This window comes from Amblyraja radiata, chromosome 20, assembly GCF_010909765.2.
Source record: "Amblyraja radiata isolate CabotCenter1 chromosome 20, sAmbRad1.1.pri, whole genome shotgun sequence".
In the NCBI taxonomy this organism is placed as follows: Eukaryota; Metazoa; Chordata; class Chondrichthyes; order Rajiformes; family Rajidae; genus Amblyraja; species Amblyraja radiata.
The window spans coordinates 41,392,891-41,415,355 of NC_045975.1; the positions used below are offsets into that span (position 1 = coordinate 41,392,891).

The following is a 22,465-nucleotide window of genomic DNA, read 5'->3' on the forward strand; positions in this document are numbered from 1 at the left end:
TGTGGGAATAGAGAAAGGATTGGGGGTGATAGGGAATGTGGAACAGATGGACTGTCCCTACCCCTCCCCCTCCCACTCTCCCTCCCCACTATTTCCCCTCTCTCCCCCCACCCCTCTCCCCCTCCCTCCACACTCTTCTCCCTCCCTCCCCTACCCCATCTCCCTCCCTCCCTCCCTCCCCTGCCCCATCTCCCTCCTCCTCCCACTCCCCCACACCTCTCTCCCCCTCCCCTCTCCTCCTCCCCATTCCTCTCTCCTCCCCTTCTCCCTCTCCTCACCCCTCTACCTCTCCTCCCCCTCCTCCTCCCACCCCCATCCCTCTTTCCCCCACCCCCCTTCCCTCCCCCATCCCCCTTCAGTCCCCCACCCCCTTCCCTCTCTCCATCCACACTCTTCCCCCTCTACCCCATCTCCTTCCTCGCCTCTCTCCCCTCTCTCCTCCCCTCCTCCCCCCCACCCCTCTCTCCCCCTCTCCCTCCCACTCCACCCCCATCCCTCCCACCCCATCCCCCTTCCCTCTCTGCTCCACCCCTCTCCTCCCCTCCCCTCTCTCCCCACTTCCACTTCTCTCCCCCCCTCCCCCTCCCACCCTCCCCTCTCTTTCTCCTCTCTCCCCCCACCCCTCTCCCCCTCCTTCCACACTCTTCCCCCTCCCTCCCCTACCACATCTCCCTCCTCTCCTCCCTCCCCTACCCCATCTCCCTCCCCCCTCCCCCACACCTCTGTTACCTCCCCCATCCTTCTCTCCTTCTGTCCCCCACCCCTCTCCTCCCCTCTCCCTCACCTCACCCCTCCCCTCCTCCTCTCACCCCCATCCCTCTCTCCCCTCCATCCCTGTCTCCCCCACCCCCTTTCTCCCTCCCCACTCTTCCCCCTCCCTCCACACTCTTCCCCTCTCTCCCCCACCCCATCTCCCTCCTCCCCTCCCTCCCCCACAACTCTCTCCCCTTCCCCTCTCCTCCCCCCCCTCTCCTCCCTCTTCATCTCCCTCTCCTCACCTCTCTCCCTCTCCTCACCCCTCTCGCTCTCCTCCCCCTCCTGCTCCCACCCCCATCCCTCTCTCTCCCACCCCCCTTCCCTCTCTCCCCCCGCCCCTACCCCTGTCCCTCTTCTACCACCCCCCCACCCCTCTCCCCCTCCTTCCCCACTCTTCCCCCTTACCACAACCCTCTCCCTCCCCCACCCCTCTCTCACCCCCTCCCTTCTCCCTCGCTCCCCTCTACCCCCCACCACTTCCCCTACCCCTCTTCCACCACTCCACCTACCGCTCTCCCCCTCCCTCTCTCCCACTTCCACCACTCCCCCTACACCTCTCCCCCTCCCTCCCCATTCTTCCACATATCCCCCCACCCCCCATCCCTCTCCACTCTTCCCCCTCTCTCCGCTCTCCCCCTCCCTCCACTCTTCCCCTTCTCTCCCCCCACCCCTCTCCCCCTCCCTCCACACTCTTCCGCCTCTCCCTCCCCTCCATTCTCCTCTCTCCCTCCCCCACCCTCTTTCCCCCCTCTCCCACCCTCTCACCCCCTCCCCCACCCTCTCACCCCCTCCCGCACCCCTCTCTCCTCCTCCCTTTCCCCCTCTCCCTCTCTCCTCACCCATCTCCCACCCCAACCCAACATCTGTGTGCGTGTGCGTGTGCGTGTGTGTGTGTGTGTGTGTGTGTGTTATATCTCTATACTTATAAAGCTCTGATCTTGGATGTGTGTGTATTGTGCGATGTTCCTGTGCATTTCACATCTCCTTAAAAACACGACGCGCTAACGGTGAAATCTTTACATATTCCGATAGAGATTTACGCCATGATGCCAAAAATCACCTTATCTGAAAATTATTTCTCGAGTTATTTATGTAAATGTTCAAAAAATTCAAACAACTTAGATTTAAAACTAGATGGTCTCGCTGATGATGTCACGATGGATCTGACTGCCTGCCGCTGCTCTCACTGTGAGTGACATCACCCATGTTCTGTCTTCTGTACTTCTTGGCTTCTTAACCTTCACTTCTTTAAATTTGTCACCTAGCGTTTTTAAACTGCTGCTCAGGTCGTGCTGCTCGCTCCGCTAGGTTCCTTGAAGTTCTAGAACATGGCGGCGCGATCGTTCTCGCCGCGCGGGGTAGCGTGCTGGGAAGGTGGCCGTGGCAGCCATTACTCCCTCTGGGAGAGGTCGTTCATGGAGACCTGCGATTCCTCTGTCGATCACAGGGACTCGGGAAATCGTGATGCCCTTTCCTCGCTGATGATCTCTGGCTGTCACGAGGGATGATCTCCTCTCCCCCGCTTGACTGTGTCACACAGGTGGGTGGGTGGGCTTCCCCTCGCAGAAACCACGATCGGCCAGCCCTCCCCTGTATGGAGAGTGGTCCTGCCCACTCAGCGCCCGCCCGGGTCGACGCCCACCCGCGGCCTCCCTCATGTCCACGCCCACAGCCTCTCTCGGGTCGACGATTGCCCATCACCTCGCTCGGGCCCGGCACCTGGTGGGGAGGCTGCTGCTCTACGGACGAGGTAGGTGCTGCCCCTACCTCCCTTCTCTGCCCCCCACCCACTCCGCTCTCTGCTCTCCTCTCCCTCCCTCTCTGCCCCCCTCCCCCTCCGGTGGAGTATTGCGTTCGGGAACCAGCCCTCCCCTGTGACGCCGCGTGCCCCCCCCACCCCTCAATCACTACCCCCCTCCCTCTCCCCCTCTCTCCCCCTTCCCCCCCTCTCTAGCATTGCCTGCGCAGTTGGGGGTAATGCGCGAGTCGAAAGGGCGGGAAATGGGGTAAAAGGAGCGAATGAATAATATTAATATAATATCAAGGGGGGGGGGGGGGTGTTAGTGTGCATGTGATGCTGAAGGCCGCCCCCCCCCCCAACCGTGCATTGAGGGTACGGGACCCAACGGGTCTCACTTGGTCAAGTAACTATTAATAGAGGAGAGGGAGAGTGAGGGAGTGAGAGACAGAGAGAGTGAGGGAGTGAGAGACAGAGAGAGTGAGGGAGTGAGAGACAGAGAGAGTGAGGGAGTGAGAGACAGAGAGAGTGAGAGACAGAGAGAGTGAGGGAGTGAGAGACAGAGAGAGTGAGAGACAGAGAGAGCGAGCGAGGGAGAGCGAGCGAGGGAGAGAGAGCGAGGGAGAGAGAGCGAGGGAGAGCGAGCGAGGGAGAGCGAGCGAGGGAGAGAGCGAGGGAGAGAGCGAGGGAGAGAGAGCGAGGGAGAGAGAGCGAGGGAGAGAGAGTGAGGGAGAGAGAGCGAGGGAGAGCGAGCGAGAGAGGGAGAGCGAGCGAGAGAGGGAGAGCGAGCGAGAGAGGGAGAGCGAGCGAGAGAGGGAGAGCGAGCGAGAGAGGGAGAGCGAGCGAGAGCGAGGGAGAGCGAGCGAGGGAGAGCGAGCGAGGGAGAGCGAGCGAGGGAGAGCGAGTGAGGAAGAGCGAGTGGAGTCCAACATAGTCTTACCTGAAAAATGTGACCTTTATTTCTTGTGTTATTTATGCTGCGAGTAACGTCACCCTTCCACCCCTCCGACCCCCACCCCCTCCCCGGGCTCTGGATTGAAGGCACCGAAGTCCTTTGGTTGACGAGTGCCCCGCTGCCCGCTCCCTTCCTCTTCTACTCACCATCCCCCCCACCTCTTTCCCCCCGACCAATCCGCCCCCTCCCCCCCGGACGCTGAAGCCTGAATGAAGCCTGCAACCTGCAGCCAGCAGCCGGAAGCCCCCAATGGGAGCGTTCGGGTATCAGCCCTCCTCTGTGACCGCCTGTGGCCTCCTGGCTCTCCTCCTCCTCTTCCCCCACTCCTCTCTCCCCTCTACTCTCTCACTCTACTCTCAACTCTTTTTGCCGATTGGACCATCTTGCTCCGCTCTATGATCTTTGGCAGAAAGTTGCAGAATAACCAGCGCTGTTCCTTCGTATAAAAAAGGGTAATGGGGACAGGCAAGGAAATCATAGGCCAATAAGCCCTTACATTAATGGCAGGGAAATTATCAGGAAAGATCATTGGGGTAGGATCCACTCACACTCCATAGATGTCAGGGATAGTCAACATATGGCTTTGTACAGGGAAGTCCAATCTCACAAATTTGATTTGAGCGTTTTTTGAGAAAATGATAACAATGATTAGGGCAGGGCAGCGGATGTTGTCCACATGAAGCCAGTTGACAAGCTCCTTCATTGTAGGCTACATGGACAAGCGAGACAAAGTTGGATTCTTCTCTCTGGACCAAAGGTTGAAGGGGATTTTATTATATAAAATGGTGACAGGTAGATAAAAAGTCTTTCTCCAGGGTGGAAATGTCACATATTAGAAGGCACGTGCCTGAAAGTGAGAGGGGAAACATGTTTAAAGGAGGTAAGCAAGGAAAGTTTTTTATGTCTATATTGAGTGCTGGGAATACACTGCCAGGTGTGGTGGTCGAAGCATATATAATTCTGCTGCAAAAAGTGAAGACAGAGGGAGAAGAGGCATCTTGCTGCAAGCAAGAATTTGCTTTTTAAACGACAAAGGTTTTCAAAAATCGGCGGGAAGAAGTTAGTTTGGCAGTTTCAGAGTTGCTAATTGTGGAGACGGGACATAAGAGTGATGCAGACGCCCGATAGGCTTAGCTGGCGAGTGTTTCTAGCAAATAAAAGGGAAACAAGTTGAGGAAAAGTGCATCGCGAGGCTGAGGCTCGAGAGGCTTCAGAGAGAGGAGCGGACCTGTCAGACCCAGAGCAGCAGCAAGCAGGAAGTTTCAAGAAGATTTGTGACATACGCAAAGGAGACGTGCAGGATCACGCGATGTGCTGCAGCTGCATGATGTTGGAGCTGGTGGACACCTTGGTCAATCCTGGTGACCACATCTGCAGCAAATGCTGGTTGATTGAAGAACTCAGACTGAAAGTGGACGACCAGGAGTCTGAGCTTCAAACGCTGAGGCACATCAGAGACGGGGATGATTACCTGGTCGCTGTGTATCTGGAGGCAGTTACGCCCGCTCGAGTAACTGCTTCCAACGTGGTCCGTGGTGACGAAGAGGGTGTGATTGCTAGTGAGGCAGGCAGGGGAACAGAGGTGGGGACTGTAGGAAGGATGAGCAACCTGACCCATTTGAGAGGCAACAGGGAAGAAAAACATCATTGTTATTGGGGATAGTATAGTAAGGGGCATTGACATTGTTCTCTGTCACAAGGGCCAAGAGTCCCGAAGGCTGTGTTGCCTCCCTGGTGCCCAGGATCAGGACACCTCGTCTGACCTGCAGAGGAACCTGGAGTGGGAGGGGAAGATCTGGTCGTCATGGTTCATGGGGGTACTAATGACCTAGGTAGAACAAGGAAACAGGTTCTGCTAAGGGAATTTGAACAGCGAGGCACCAAATCGAACAGCAGAACCAAGAAGGTAATAATCTCTGGATTGCTACCTGAGCCACGTACAAATTGGCATAGGGTTGAGAGGATAAGAGAGTTGAAAACATGGCTCAAAGACTGGTGTGGAAGAAGTGGGACATTGGCACCAGTATTGGGGAAGGAGGGAACTGTTCTGACAGGATTGGACTCCACTTGAACCTGGCTGGGACCAGACTCCTGGCAAGCCATATGACCAGGGCCTTACATAGAGCTTTAAACTAAATAGTGGGTGGGTAGGCGGGTTGACAAATTGGAAGTGTAAGGGTGGAGTTAAAGGAAAAGAGTGCCTCAGGGTTCGATGCTGGGCCCATTACTGTTTGTCATCTACATCAATGATTTGGATGAGAACATTCAAGGCAAGATTCGCAAGTTTGCTGATGATACAAAAGTTAGTGGTTTTGCAGATAGTGAAGATAGACTAGTGCAGGCAAGTGGGACTAGTGTAGCTGGGACATTGTTGGCCGGTGTAGGCAAGTCGGGCCGATTGGCCTATTTCCACACTTTCACTCTATGACTATGAAAGTGCAGGAAAAGTTACAGAAGTCTCCCGAAGTAACAGGATGGAAAGTATTAGGAGGGATAAGAGAGTAAGGTCAGATAAAATCAGGTCCGATGTGAGAGGGGGGGGAGGTGAATACCGAATTAAAGGTGTTGTATTTAAATGAGCGTAGTATAAGAAATAAAGTGGGTGAAGCAGTTAGAGATTGGGAGGTATGATGTTGTGGGAATTAGAGAGACGTGGATGCAAGAGGATCGGAGCTGGGAGCTGAATACTCAAGGTAATACATCCTATCGGAAAGACAGACACGTGGGCTGAAGGGGTGTGATAGCTCTGTTGGTAAGGAATGAAATTCGGTCCTTAGGGAGGAGTGACATAGAATCAGAAGATGTAGAGTCATTGTGGGTAGAGCGGAGAAATTGCAAGGGTAAAACGACCCTAATGGGAGTTATTTATAGGCCCCCAAACAGTGGCCAGGGTATAGGGCACAAGTTACATCAGGAGACACAATCGGCATGTAGGAAGGCAATGCTATGCCGATCAAGGGAGATTGCAATATGCGGGTCGACTGGGAAAATCGGGTTGGTACTGGACCCCAAGAAATGGAATTTGTAAAGTGCTTCCAAGATGGTTTCCATAGACTCACAGCTCTCTTTGTGAAAAAGTGTTTCCTCATCTCCGTTCTAAATGGCTTACCCCTTATCCTTAAACTGTGGCCCCTGGTTCTGGACTCCCCCAACAGCGGGAACATGTTTCTTGCCTCTAGCGTGTCCAAACCCTTAATACTCTTATGTGTTTCAATAAGATCCCCTCTCATCCTTATAAACTCCAGAGTATACAAGCCCATCCGCTCCATTCTCTCAGCATACAAATGCACTAATGATAGAGACAGAAGGAACTGCAGAGGCTGGAATCTTGAGCAAAGCACGAAGTGCTGGAGGAACTCAGAGGGTCAGGCAGCGCCTGTGGAGGGAATGGAGAGACAAAACCAGGGCCCTTCTTCAAGGAGAGGGGTAACTTTCACACCCCTTACTCCATCCGTCTGAAAAAGGATCCCGACCCAAAAAGTCATCTGTCCATTCTCTCCACAGGTGCTGCCTGACCCACTGACTTACTCCAGCACTTTCACTTTACATCGATGGTAGGTTGCTTTTAAAATATTTTTGGGCAACTACTTAGATAAGTTCAAATACACAATTGAGAATTCAAAATACCAGAGAACACTAGGGGGAGCGTAGCTGAATCTGCTTCTTCTGTCAGCTACTCCTTTCACCAACTCCATTACAGACTGCGCAAGCCCCACAACACACTTCTTAGTGTCTGGGGTAATTATTCACTTTTCCTCACCTGTTCTGAAGGGGGTGGTTGACTTGTGATCACTTGGAGGTGGACGTCCGCCAGGATCCTTCTAAAGAAAATAATTGTCCGTGTCAAAAATTCAGAAAATATCGCACCAAGCTTCAACATAGCATGAAAACAAAGCACATTTATTACATTTCCCACTGAACAAAATTTCGATTAACACTGCAAGCCAATAAAAGACTTCTGACAGATGATAGAACTCAATTAGCCTCATGGAAAGTTACTGCCTAATGCAAAGCAGATGCTCTTTTGTAAAATACTGACATTTCTGTACTGACTTGGCTGACGAGGAAATTGAGACGTTAGTCAAATACAAGAAGGATGCATGGGACAGGTATAGGCAGCTGGGATCAAGTGCATCCCTAGAGGAGTTTCAGGAGTTACAGACACATCTGTGGGGGCGCTGCGAGGCGGCTACCCTGCCAGCAGCGTGTTAGTCATTTCTACTTTTTTGTTTTTTTAGTATGTCCATATGTGGGTTTTAATGTCGCTTGATGGGTCTTGTGTGGGCGGTGGTGAGGGGGGGTAAGGGGGGAACTGCTTTCGGTCGCCTCCTCCACGGAGAGGCAACTTTTTCCATGTCGCCTCCCTCGCGGCCTAACACCAAGGATTGGTGTGGCCTTTCCCGGAGTCGGGCCCGGAGCTTCAGCAGCGGGTAGCATAAAAGGCAAACCTTAAAGATTTTATAAATACACTAGACTAAGCAACCCATCCCCCAATGCAATATACCACCACTCACCCGTCCCCCCAACGCAATATTGCACCACTTATGCATAGCCCCCCAACTCCACAGGCACGGCTCATTTCCCCTCATCCCCCAGCACTCCCTCCCCCTCCTCCTCCCCTCCCCCAATTCCTCCCACAGCTCTCCCTCCCCTTTCCGCTACCCTCAGTCACTCCCTCGAGTCGGTGTTCGTCACGGCGGGCACCACAAGTTTCGATCAGCTGATGGAGAAGACCTCCTTCGAGAAGGCCGTGAGGGCGAGTTACCGCAACGGCAGCAGCGGAGGAGACGGACCTGGGGGGACGGGCAGACGGCACTGCCATTGCCACAGAGTGGGGGGAGAGGGGTGAGTGATGAGGGAGTGAGAGACGGGACCAGGGCCTCCACTGAACCCATCGCCCACGGTGTGAGACCTTGTGAAAAATTGTAGCGCTATCGCGTACTGTTTTTGCGCAAATAGAAAAAACGCACAAATCGGAAGACCACAAGATCAGAGTTTTAGTTATGTATAGATAAGGGGGAAAAGGGTAACTAGAGAGAGTGGGACCTCTCAAGAATAAAAGCGGTTATCTCTGTTTGAAGCCACAGGAGATGGGCAAGGTCCTCAATGAGTATTTCTCCTCTGTATTTACCAAGGAGAAAGAAAGCAGGACGGAGGAAATTGGAGCAGTCACTGGAAGTGTCATGAGAGCAGTCAGGGTTACTGTCGAGGAAGTACTGAAGGTACTGTCATATTTGAAGGTAGACAAATCTCCGGGGCCTGATCAGATATATCCGATGACATTGCGGGAAACTAGAGAAGAACTTGCGGGAGCCCTGGTTGAAATTTATGAGTCGTCCTTAATTACAGGAGAGGTGCCAGAGGATTGGAGGGTGGCAAATGTTGTGCGTCTTTTCAAGAAGGGCTGCAAGGGTGATGGTGGAAGGTTGCTTCTCAGACTGGATGCCTGTGACTAGTGGTGTGCCTCAGGATTCGGTGCTGGGCCCGTTACTGTTTGTCATCTACATCAATGATTTGGATGAAAACATACATGGCAAGATGCATGCCAATGATTTGGATGAAAACATACATGGTGATACAAAGGTTAGTGGTTTTGTAGATAGTGAAGAAGGTTGTGAACGATTGCAGCAGGATCTGGATCGACTGGCCAGGTGGGCGGAGGAATGGTTGATGGAATTTAATACAGAGAAGTGTGAGGTGTTGCATTTTGGGACCGAACAAGGGTAGGACCTACACAGTAAATTGTAGGCCTCTGGGTCGTGGTGTAAAGCAGAGCGATCTAGGAGTACAGGTGCACGGTTCCTTGAAGGTCGAGTCGCAGGTGGTCAAAATGGCTTTTGGCACTTTGGCCTTCATCAGTGAGAATATTGAGTATAGAAGTTGGGAGGTCATGTTGCAGTTGTATAAGACGTTGGTGAGACCACATTTTGAATATTGTGTTCAGTTCTGGGCACCATGTTATAGGAAAGATATTGTCAAGCTTGAAAGGGTTCAGAAAAGATTTACGAGGATGTTGCCAGGACTAGAGGGTGTGAGCTATAGGGAATGGTTAAGTAGGCTGGGTCTCTATTCCATGGAGCGTAGGAGGATGAGGGGAGATCTTATAGAGGTATACAAAATCACGAGAGGAATAGATCAGGTAGATGCAGAGTCTTTTACCCAGAGTAGGGGAATCGAAACCAGAGGACATAGGTTCAATGTGAATGGTAAAATATTTAATAGGAGTCTGAGGGGTAACTTTTTCACACAGAGGGTGGTGGGTGTATGGAACAAGCTGTCAGAGGAGGTAGTTGAGGCTGGGACTATCCCATCGTTTAAGAAACAGTTGGACAGGTACATGGATAGGACAGGTTTGAAGGGTTATGGGCCAAGCGCAGGCAAGTGGGACTAGGGTAGCTGGGATATAGTCAGCCGCTGTGGGTGAGGTAGGCCGATGGGCCTGTTTCCATACTGTATCACTCTATGACTAGGTTGCCACAGGTACTGACTGACTGGTTCCATCAACAGCTCGTTAAACCCCATTGAAGCACTTACTGATAGATGCAAGTTCACAACTATGACTTCAAATTTACAAAACAACGTTGGAAATGTAACCCAATCCAAATTTTGGCAACTCCTTGCACGAACTATGAAAATTGATTTTTAACGTAGATTACTACTGCCAAGTTTCTATGGAGAAGGCAGGCACGGGTTATTGATTGGGGACGATCAGCCATGATCACAATGAATGGCGGTACTGGCTCAAAGGACCGAATGGCTTCCTCCTGCACCTTATTTTCTAGGTTTCTATGTTTCTAAGTTGCATCAGAAGGAGGAGGCAATTTATTTATTACAAATCAAAATTCTGAAACTATCACAGCAAATGAGAACAGGACACAAAGTGCTGGAGTCACTCAGCGGGTCAGGCAGTATCTCTGGGGAACATGGAGAGGTGACGTTTCTTCAGATTGATAATGGTAGAGGGGAGAAAGCTGGAAGAGAGGAGGGGCAGGACTAAGTGCAGCAGGTATTTTTTTTTTTGCCCTGCCTCTCCTCTCTCCCAGCTTTCCTCCCCCCTCCTCACCACCCAACCTTACAACAGTCTGAAGAAGGGTCACCAATCCTTGTTCTCGAGGGATCCTGCCAGTCCGACTGAGTTACTCCATATCGTTTTTTTGTAAACCAGCATCTGCAGTTCTTTGTTTCTACAGCAAATAAAATCTTTATTTATTAAATTGTTTTTAAAAGAACTTGAAGCAACGTTATCATTTTTGCATCAAGGATTTCTCCCAGTTAAAATCCGGCTCATTTCCCAATTACTTTTTCATTCCAGATGTTCCTTGCATAATTTGCTAGGTAAGTACTAACAGTCAATTAGACAATGTGCAGACAAAGGATGATTGTGATCATCAGGGATTTAATGCCTTCATCAACAAATGTTATTACCAGACAAAAATGTTCTCCAAACTCAAGTTTTAAGGAATTGATTTTTGTATGGTAACCTGTTAAGGAACAGGTTACCACACATCCACAATAGTTGTGTGGTAAAAATCAAATGTTTTTTTATTAATTACAACCCCGTTCTGCCACACGTTTCGCACACAGCACATGCGTTTACATACTAAAAGATGAAATGGCTAGATCTTACTAAATTTCAATCACTGATTGCAATTTGCTTCTTGAACCTCTGAGGACCCAATGATTAAAAATATTAAGGACACAAAGTGCTGAAGTAACTCAGCGGATCAGGCAGCATCTTTGGAGAACGTGGAAAGGTGATGTTTCGCTGGCCAGGCTTTGACACGCCCCCGCTCTTCCCCCCCAACTACAATCAGTCTGAAGAAGTGTCCTGACATGAAACATCACCTATCCATGTTCTCCAGAGATGCTGCGTGCGACGTTGAGTTACAAAGGGACACAAAGTGCTGGAGTAAACCAGCATCTGCATTGTTTCCTTGTTTCCTTGTTTCGACATTGAAATTCTTTTTGTTGCCATTAATTACGAATGAATCAGAAAGGTCCTGTTCATGAAATGCATGCTGTCGCTGGGACCAGACCTACCAGCAACTGGAACAACCTCGAAACTGATTGAGGACGAGAAGCCTGAAAATAACTAAACTCATGTGGACACCATGGTTTGAATTTGTGAACAAAACTTTAAGGAAAGTAGAACATAAGGGGGAGGTACTTGAGGCAGGTACTATCACAACAGGGCTCGAAATTAACAGTTGCCCGGGTGCCAATTGCCACCTAAAGTCCCGCCGGGCAACCTAAAAGCTGTGCCATTTTGGCCAGCTTGGCAAGCACCCGGGGACACCTGCCGTTCAACTCTGAACGGGCCCCCTATCTCTATCTCTCTGTCACCGCTCAGCTCTCCGGCCACTCCTCATCCGCCGGCACGGCCAGCCGCCTTGCATATGTGCACAACCACGGCCAGCACATCATCGGACGCCCTGCACATGGGCACTGCCACGGCAACTGGTTGGCGCCGAGCACTTTCTCCTTCCCTTTGCATTGTGGGAGAGCTGGCCACCATTGCTATCCGGCTGCCACCTCGCCGTGACCGCTGAAAACCAACGCAGAATCACTCCCTGGAGCTGGAGTAACTCTTGCTTCAGGCAGCAAGAGTTACTCCCAAAATATTCCAAATGGAATGTAAACTGGAGGTGATGAAGGGTCCACCACCAAACTCTGAACAATACCAGCCTATTGCACTTTATCTGTTTATTTATTGAGTATATATATGGTCTATGGTATATAGACACACTGAACTTTTATCTCCTGTTCTGTATTATGTTTACATATTCTGTTGTGCTGCAGCAAGCAAGAATGTCATTGTCCTATCTGGGACACATGACAATAAAACTCTCTTGACTCTTGACTTGGACTTAAGCAAAAAAGGGTTCTTGGGAAAAAAAGAGCTACCTTAAATTTAGTTGCTTCTGGTTGGGTAACTATGGTGGGATGAAGACTATTCCATGCTTTAATTGTACGGGGGAACTCCATGGAGCAGCCAGCATCTCTGGATAGAAGAAATTGCAGGGCTCTCGCTTAGCTTTTTCCCCCTGTCGCCAGCCGGGCAACCTTGGCAGCTTTTTAGGTTGCCAAATGACAGTTTACGTGGTCATTTAAGATGGCTTGCATGACGCGTGCTCGGACGAAGTGCATAGTTACCAGTCGGAATTATGCTCAATTAAGCATTCAATTATTATTTCTGCTTCAAATAAAGTCACAAACTAAACATATTCACCAATCAAGACATGATATATACCACAATAACAATGTAGCAAAATTATAATACAGTATCTCAACTCTTTTTACACATTGCAATTAATGCAATTTTTATTATTTCTTTCCACTTGCAAACAAAAATGTGGTAGGATTATTCAGCGTATGATCAACGTGTCAATAAATCCTGGACCATGATAGCATATATGCTTAACCATGCACACTAGATTGATGCAAGCATGTTTTCTGTGAAGGACCGAGAATTATCATGACATGGCCATAGCATGGGTCGTTATTGCTATTGGTACAGAAACACTCTCGCTTCCCACATAATTTATCCACAACAAAATATACAGGTTGCAAGGAATTTTCTAAAGGCATTTTATGATAATAGCTGTTAAAACTGACTATACCCATCTGACAGGTTAAACATTACACTAACTAACAAGAGATGGCCAAAGGACATAGCTGCAGAAAATGTTCTTTTGGTAATATATTTAAAGGTGTCGAGACGCCACATTACCGGACATTCAGATTAGATGTATGTGTTGTGAACAGCAATGAAGATACCCAGTTTGTAAGCAACAATTTTTTTTTAAATTGTTGATAAACGCTTTTTCTATCATTCCCACTTCAGAATTAACGTTAAGATTTCAACTGAAATAACTCCTGACCAAATTTGTGATGTATATGACTGACTGTAGAAGTAAAACCTGGATAAATCCAACATATAGTTGTGAATGTTGCTCAGTAAATAACTACAGTACTGATACTCCATATTAAGAGCATTGATTCGCCATTAAAATGAATTCTGTAATAACGTGTCAACGGTAGCAGTGACAATCGAACACTGTGGTTTTAATGTTTCACGTGTTCACAATTTAATTAATCCATCTTTATGGATTAAAACAAATAATAACATTGGGAATTAAAACATATTTGATTGCATTCCGTTATCAAACATAGTCGATGTTAGCTCTGAAGACATTTCCAGCACAATAGGGTCGGGAATGGGGTGCGTGTGTGTGAATCAGTGCAGGATGGATAGATGGTGGTGGTGGGGGCTTGAGAAGGCAATCGATGTGGATTGGATGGATTGAGGCTGGGGAATTAGTGCGTGTCGGTTGGAGTAGGTAAAATTGTATGGGGAGAGCGCGGGGATGACAGTGGGTTGAATTGGGGGGGGGGGGGGGATCTGTGCAGGATGGATGGGGGAGCAGTGCTGGATGAAGGGGAGGAGCAGTACAGGATGGATGGGAAGGGGGGTCAGTACAGGATGAATTGGGGGGACCAGTGTAAGATTGATGGGGAGTGGCAGGATAATCAATGCGAGGTGGATAGGGAGATCAGTGCAGGATGAATAGATGGGGGGGGGGGGGTGAGTAGATGAGAAGGACAGGGGATGTCAGTGAGGACTGAATAGAGGCGGAAATGGGGATCAGTGCGGGATGGAGAGGAGGTGTCTCAGGATAAGGGGAGTAGAGGGGGCGTACAAGAGAGAGAGAGACAGAGAGAGAGAGAGAGAGAGAGAGAGAGGAAGGGGCAGAGGAGGTGGAAAGGAAGGCCAGCGCTCCTCGGACAGCACCGGCATCATCGCTGCCTTGGGCGTCCCTGTCAGGCACGGAAATAGCTATCAAAATATAGAGGGGACCGGGGGACAGAATAACTTGGCGGCCGCGCACGCATGCGCACACTCACACAGCGCGCGAGGATTCGGAGGCCCTGTGAACGGTAAATTCAGCTCAATCCAGCGCTAAATGCAGCTCAACTGCCTGTCTCGCCTACAGCCCTGTCTCAATCCAGACAGGGACAGGCAGAGCTGGGTTTAGCGCTGCTTCACTGTGCTGGCTGTGGGCCTAGGGGCCGAGAGTGCTTTGGCACGTCTCCCTCCTCCAATAAAAGCGCTCTATCCTCACCCCCCACCCCAACCACTCTACTTCCGCCACTGACCGACACCTCCCTCCTCCAAGGGTTTGCTTTGAAAGCAGAGTGGCAGCAGCGGCCGCTAACAGGCCGGGCGGGGTGCAGGAGGATGAGGAGGAGATGGAGTCGCGGCCACTGCTGCTGTGCGGGGCCCGTCATTCGCTCCGACCCTCCGTCACGCCACACTTCGGTCTATCTTCCGGGCAAAATGACTCGCCGTTTAGGTTGCCCGGCAGCACTTTGAGTGGTCAGTGGCACCCGGGCAACCGGTAATTTCGAGCCTTGAATTGGGTGATGTTTCGGGTAGAGACCCTTCTTTAGACTCCCTCTGGTTTTAGTGTTTTTAGTTTAATTTAAAGATACATCGTGGAAGCAGGCCCTTTGGCCGACCGAGTCTACACCGACCACCGATACACTAGTTCTATCCCACACATTAGTGCCGTAAGTCAAGAGTGTTTTATTCTCTCACGTCCCAGTTAGGAAAATGAAATCCTTACTTGCAGCAGCACAACACAATATGTAAACATTGTACTCTGTAAACAATGTTATAAACGAGAAAACAAAACAGTGTTCTATCGTATAGTATTGTGTGTGTAGGAAGGAACTGCAGATGCTGGTTTAAACTGAAGATAGACAAAAAAAGCTGCTCAACAGGTCAGACAGATTCTCTGGACAAAAGTCAAGTCAAGTCAAGTCAAGTTTATTTGTCACATACACATACGAGATGTGCAGTGAAATGAAAGTGGCAATGCTCGCGGACTTTTGTGCAAAAGACAAACAACCAAACAAACTATAAACACAATCATAACACACATATTCTTTTACATAATAAATAATGGAAGGAAAAACGTTCAGTAGAGTTAGTCCCTGGTGAGTTCCTGCACACCTTTGTGATCAAACCCATGCAATCAAAGGGAAAAGGTGCAAACTCCATACAGACAGCACCCATATTCATAATCAATTCCGGGTCTCTAGCAGTTTTAGGCAGCAACTTTATGTCCATTTTATGGATTAAAACAAATAATAACACTGGGAATTAAAACACATTTGATTGCATTCCGTTATCGAACATAGTTAATGTTCGCTCTGAAGACATTTCCAGCGCAAAAGGGTCGGGGGGGGGGGGGGGGGGGGGGGGTGTAAATAAGTGCGGGATGGATAGATGGGGGGGGGGGGGGGGGGGGGGGTTGAGAAGGCAATCGTTGCAGAATGGATGGATTGAGGCAGGGGAATTAGTGCGTGTTGGTTGGAGTAGGTTAAATTGTGAGGGGAGAGAGCGGGGGATGTCAGGAGTTTAATGGGGGGGATCAGTACTGGATGAATGAGGGGATCAGTGCAGGATGAATGGGTGGTTCAGTACAGGATTGATGAAGGAGAAGTGCAGGATAAATGGGAAAGGGGGTCAGTACAGGATGAATTGGGGGCCCAGTATAGGATGGATGGGGGTGGCAGGAGAATCAATGCGAGGTGGATAGGGTGATCAGCGAAGGCTGACTAGATTGGGGGGGGGGGGGGGGGGGGGCTGTAGATGGGGAGGGGAGCACAGGGGAAGTCAGAGAGCACTGAATAGAGGCAGGAATGGGGGATCAGTGCGGGATGGAGAGAAGGGGGTCTCAGGTTAAGAGGGGGTGGAGGGGGGGCGCACGAGAGAGAGAGAGAGAGAGTGTGAGAGAGAGAGAGAGAGAGAGAGAGAGAGAGAGAGAGAGAGAGAGAGAGAGAGAGAGAGAGAGAGAGAGAGAGAGAGAGAGAGAGAGAGAGAGGAAGAGAGAGAGGGGGAGAGAGAAAGAGGAGGTGGGGAGGAGGGAAGGTCAGCGCTCCTCGGACAACATCGCCCCGCTGCCTTGGCCGTCCCTGTCCACCGCCAAGTGCCACCACCAAAGGGGGAGGCGGTTGGGATCTCGTCGCCACCGCCTCCCCATCTCCACCAGGCAACAGGAAGGTGCGGGTCCGAGTGGTGCAGGTGCCTCAGATGGCGAAAGGGGTCCTCCCCCTTCCTCTCTCCTCCCGGCCTCGGCGTGCGGGAGGGTTTGTTTTGAAAGCGGATATGGCGGAGTGGCAGGCAGCGGCCGCTATCTGGGCGGGCAGGGTGCGGGAGGTGGAGGAGGAGCCGCTGCCGCTGTGTGGGGCACGCCATTCGTTCCGACTCTCCGTCACCCTGCACCTAGTATATACAGCTTGTTATCGCCGCCGACACGAAACGTCACATTCCTTTTCTCCAGAGATGCTGCCTGACCTGCTGAGTTGCTCCAGTTTTTTGTGTCTATCTTCGGTATAAACCAGTATCTGAAGTGCCAAGCCGGGCAAAATGACTCGGCATTTAGGTTGTATCTATATATGTGTGTGTATATATATACGCACACACACACGCACATATATATATGCACATACATATATATGCACATACATATATATACACACACACACATATACACACACACGTACATATATACGCATACACATATATACACACATATACATACACATATATATACACACACATACATATACATACATATAAATACACATTCATACATATACATACACACATATATATACACATGCATTTATATATATACTAGACCAAGGGCAGACCCGTTGGGTCTGCTCCCCCAACGCAGCCGTTCCCTACCCGTAGCCCCCACGGGAGACGTGGTCCTCCAACTGAAGCGGCTCAGGAATGAGCAGTGCGGCTGGTTTTAAATGGCGTCGAGGCGAGATGCGGGGGGGGGGGGGGGGGAAAGGATTTAATGAAAAATGTGGACATAAACATAACGAAATCTAATGAGGAGTGGATAGTTGGAATGAAAAGTGAAATGTCTACCGAAATGGCTGCTTCTATGGGTGAGAAGCCAGTTTATTTTTGAAATATTGGGGGGTGGGGGGGGGAGAAGGATTTGGTTAAAAACGTGTACTTAAACACGACGAAATGTAATGAGGAGCGGATACTTAGAAAGAAAAGTGAAATCTCTACCGAAATGGAAAAGATCTCGGCGATTGAGCGTCTGGATTCGGCGTGGCAATGAATCAAAGGCAGAAAGGCAGCCGTACGGCAGGCGGCAGCCATAGAGTTTTAATAGTATACAGAAGATATATATACACACAAACACACACATATATACACACACACACATATATACACACACACACACATATATATATGCTCGCACATATACGAGCCCTCAGCCCGACCGACCACTCGCAGCAACCACCAGAGGCCCGGCCCAAAGCTCACCACCCGCTGGAGGCCCGGCCCAAAGCTCACCACCCGCTGGAGGCCCGGTCCAACGCTCACCACCCGCTGGAGGCCCGGTCCAACGCTCACCACCCGCTGGAGGCCCGGCCCAAAGCTCACCACCCGCTGGAGGCCCGGCCCAAAGCTCACCACCCGCTGGAGGCCCGGCCCAAAGCTCACCACCCGCTGGAGGCCCGGCCTAACGCTCACCACCAGCTGGAGGCCCGGCCTAACGCTCACCACCAGCTGGAGGCCCGGCCTAACGCTCACCACCAGCTGGAGGCCCGGCCTAACGCTCACCACCAGCTGGAGGCCCGGCCCAATGCTCACCACCAGGGCACGAAATTAGCGGTCGTCCGGGTGCCACTGACCACTCAAAGTGCCGCCGGGCAACCTAAACGGCGAGTCATTTTGCCCGGCTTGGCAACTTGGTTTATACCGTGGGAGAGATGCCAAGTGTGGCGTGACGGAGGGTCGAAGCAAATGACGGGCCCCGCACAGCAGCAGCGGCGGCTCCATCTCCTCCTCCTCCCGCAACCCCACCCGGCCTGATAACGCTATAGGATCTTTGCTATTAGCGGCCGCTGCTGCCACTCCACCAACGGCGCTTTCAAAACAAACCCTTGGAGGAGGAAGGTGTCGGTCAGAGGCGGGGGGAGGGGGGGGCTGAGGATAGAGCGCGGTGATTGGTGGAGGGAGACGTGGTAAAACACTCTTGGCAGACCTTCACTGCAGCCAGGACCGATCCCGGTCTCCGGTGCTGCAATCGCTGCCGAACCGCCACTGGACCATCCCCGTCCCCACTCGAGAGCCTCCCCACGCCCGGTGATGGCCAGAGATGTCGGGAGCCATGCCCCCAGCCAGCGCAGAGAAGCAGCGCTAAACCCAGCTCTGCCTGTCCCTGTCTGGATTGAGACAGGGCTGTAGGCGAGACAGCTGAAATTACCGTTCACAGGGCCTCCGAAGCCTCGCGCGAGTGTGTGCATGTGCGCGCGGCCACCAAGATATTGTGTCCGCCGGTCCCCTCCATATTTTGATAGCGATTTGAGCGTGATGCCAGTGTTGTCCAAGGAGCGCTGACCTTCCCACCGCCTCTGCCCCCTCCTCTCTCTCTCTCTCTCTCTCTCTCTTGTACGCCCCCCCCTCCACTACCCTTATCCTGAGACCCCTCTCTCCATCCCGCACTGATCCCCATTCCTGCCTCTATTCAGTCCTCACTGACATTCCCTGTGCTCCCCTCATCTATCCCTCCTCCCCCCCCCCCCCATCTATTCATCCTGCACTGATCGCCCTATCCACCTTGCATTGATTCTCCTGCCACTCCCCATCAATCCTACACTGGTCCCCCAATTCATCCTGTACTGACCCCTCTTCCCATCCATCCTGCACTACTCCTCCCCTTCACTGCTCCCCCCATCCATCCTGCACAGATCCCCCCATTCAACCCACTGTCATCCCCCGCACTCTCCCCTAACAATTTTACCTACTCCAACCAACATGCACTAATTCCCCTGCCTCAATCCATCCATTCCGCACCGATTGCCTTCGCAACCCCCCCCCCCCCTCACCCCCCCCACCGCCATCTATGCATCCTGCACTGATTCACACCCTCACACCCCCCCCCCCCCCCCCCCCGACCCTATTGTGCTGGAAATGTCTTCAGAGCGAACATTGCCTATGCTTGATAACGGAATGCAATCAAACATGTTTTGATTCCCAATGTTATTATTTGTTTTAATCCATAAAGATGGATTCATTAAATTGTGAACACGTGAAACATTAAAACCGCAATGTTCGATTGTCACTGATACCGTTGACACGTTATTACAGAATTCATTTTAACGACAAATCAATGCTCTTAAAATGGAGTATCAGTACTGTAGTTATTTATTGAGCAACATTCACAACCATACGTTGGATTTATCCAGGTTTTACTTTTAGTCAGTTGAAATCTTAACGTTAATTCTGAAGTGGGAATGATGGAAAAAGTGTTTATCAACAATTTTCTGTTGTGCTGCTGCTAAAAAAAAATTGTTGCTTATAAACTGGGTATCTTCATTGCTGTTCACAACACATACAACTAATCTGAATGTCCGGTAATGTGGCGTCTTGACACCTTTAAATATATTACCAAAAGAACATTTGCTACATTTATGTCCTTTGGCCATCTCTTGTTAGTTAGTGTAATGTTTAACCTGTCAGATGGGTATAGTCAGTTTTGTCAGCTATTATTATAAAATGCCTTTAGAAAATTCCTTGCAACCTGTATATTTTGTTGTGGATAAATTATGTGGGAAGCGAGAGTGTTTCTGTACCAATAGCAATAACGACCCATGCTATTGCCATGTCATGATAATTTTCGGTCCTTCACAGAAAACATGCTTGCATCAATCTGTAGTGTGCATGGTTAAGCATATATGCTATCATGGTCCAGGATTTATTGACACGTTGATCACACGCTGAATAATCCTACCACATTTTTGTTTGGAAGTGGAAAGAAATAATAAAAATTGCATTAATTTCAATGTGTAAAGAGTTGAGATACTGTATTATAATTTTGCTGCATGTCATTGTGGTATATCTCGTGTCTTGATCGGTGAATATGTTTAGTTTGTGACATTATTTGAAGCAGAAATAATACGTGAATGCTTCATTGAGCATAATTCCGACTGGTAACTACGCACTTCGTCCAAGCACATTATCGCACACGTCATGCAAGCCATCTTAAATGACCACCTAAACTGTCATTTGGCAACCTAAAAAGCTGGCAACAGGGAAAAAAAGTTAAGCGAGAGCCCTGACCACCCGCCGCTGGCCCGACCGATCCTCCACAGCATCCACCGGCTTACCGACAAGCCCAACCGACAGATTGACAGACTGACCGATTGACCTACTGACTGACCCTAATCCTAACCCTAGCTCTACATTTGTTATTTATCATTTTTATTCAACAGTTCACATCATAACTTTATAAAGATAAATCAGTTGAAAAACAAAATGATCAGCAAGGTGAGCATTACCTTTATACCTTGGAAACCTTGTTATTGTTTTGATGTAATGAGGAGGCAGCCATGATCCCAGGGTCCTCGCTGCCTAGCGACCATGAAACAAAGTGCAGGATTGGTCAATTTGCATCCGACCTCAATGTCAAACGTGCATTGATTGGGCAATTACTACCGAAAATTTGAGGTTTTTCTCATATTTCTTAAAAATGTGCAGGTTTTGGTCTTGGCGAGTTTCAGGTATGATTTATATACTTTTACACAATATGTTAAAAGTTTAGGTAGTTCCATGAGTTGGGTCACGAACCTGAACGAAAAGGTTCCTCGGCCCACAGCCTAAAAGGGTGGTGGGTGTATGGAACAAGCTGCCAGAGAAGGTAGTTGAGGCTGAGACTATCCCAGTGTTTAAGAAACAGTTTGAGAGGTACATGGATAGGACAGGTTTGGAGGGATATGGACAAATACAGGCAGGTGCGACTAGTTGGCCTGTTTCAACACTATCACTCTATGAATCCAACAGCCTTACTGACAACGCAGGATAATTATTCTTTGGAGAAGGCTGTAAAAGTGTATACAGTTTGGATCAATCACAAATTTGCCATTATTGCGACCAAAATAATGAGCAACCGAATCAAATGGTTTGGCTTCTTTTTACGTGAAAACATTCAGAAAAAGACACAAAGTGCTGGAGTGATTCAGCAAGTCCAGCAGCAACCCTGGAGAGAATGGAGATGCCATTTTGGGTCAGGAACCTTCTTCAGACTTATTCATCTGCAGTTTGTTGTGTAATGTGACCTGACCTGCTAAGTTACTCCAACACTGTCTTTATTTGTTGAATCAGTATGAAGAAGGGTCCCGACCCTATCCATACTCTCTCGAGATACTGTCGGACACACTGGGTTTCTTCAGCACTTTGTGTCTTCTTATGTATGCCAAGTATCTGCACTTCCTTGCTCTGCAATCGCCCTAGTACGTGGGGTACATTTTTATGACACTACATTCATTAATTTTTTTGGTTAGTAGTTGTATAAGGCAAAGTTTTCAAACCTTGCCACAATATGAAATTAAATTTACCTTGTCTAAATTACAGAGGATAATAAGTAACATGTATAATGATGGCCTTAGGTGATCAGTCTAATGTTCAGTGGGGACAATTCAATATCCCTCCAACCAACTGCAAAATCCAAATTTGGATTTGGAGCGGGTTACCAAGACAAAGAACTTGCTTTAAAACATGATTTTATTTTTATTTTAGTATTTTTCCGCACATTGTTCCTTGGTTTATAAATTAAGTATAATTTATGTATATTTTGATGTTCTGTATGCTTGTATTGAGTCTGTGATGCTGCTGCAAGCAACATTAACAATGGATCTATACCTCGCCAAAAATAGAACAGTACAGTACAGGAACAGGCCCTTTGGCCCACAATGTTTGTGTCGAACATGCCAAGTTAAGCTGACCTCTTCTGCCTGCACATGGTTCATATCCCTCTAAGGTAGACTAAAGTGCTAGATAAACTCAGCGGGTGCAGCAGCATCTATGGAGCAAAGGAAATAGGCAACGTTTCGGGCCGAAACCCTTCTTCAGACGTTGCCCGAAACGTTGCCTATTTCCATCGCTCCATATATGCTGCTGCACCCGCTGAGTTTCT

General features: G+C 49.6%; 1 protein-coding gene across 1 annotated transcript in view; it reads right to left on the minus strand.

Moving 5' to 3' along the window:
- The window catches only part of c20h11orf58 (chromosome 20 C11orf58 homolog), a 31,553-nt gene that overhangs the window by 4,880 nt on the left and 4,208 nt on the right, over positions 1-22,465 (minus strand). Inside the window, exon 3 of the mRNA XM_033038488.1 lies at positions 7,210-7,270. Within this exon, the coding sequence (XP_032894379.1) occupies positions 7,210-7,270 (61 nt within the window). The remainder of the gene's footprint in view (positions 1-7,209; positions 7,271-22,465) is intronic.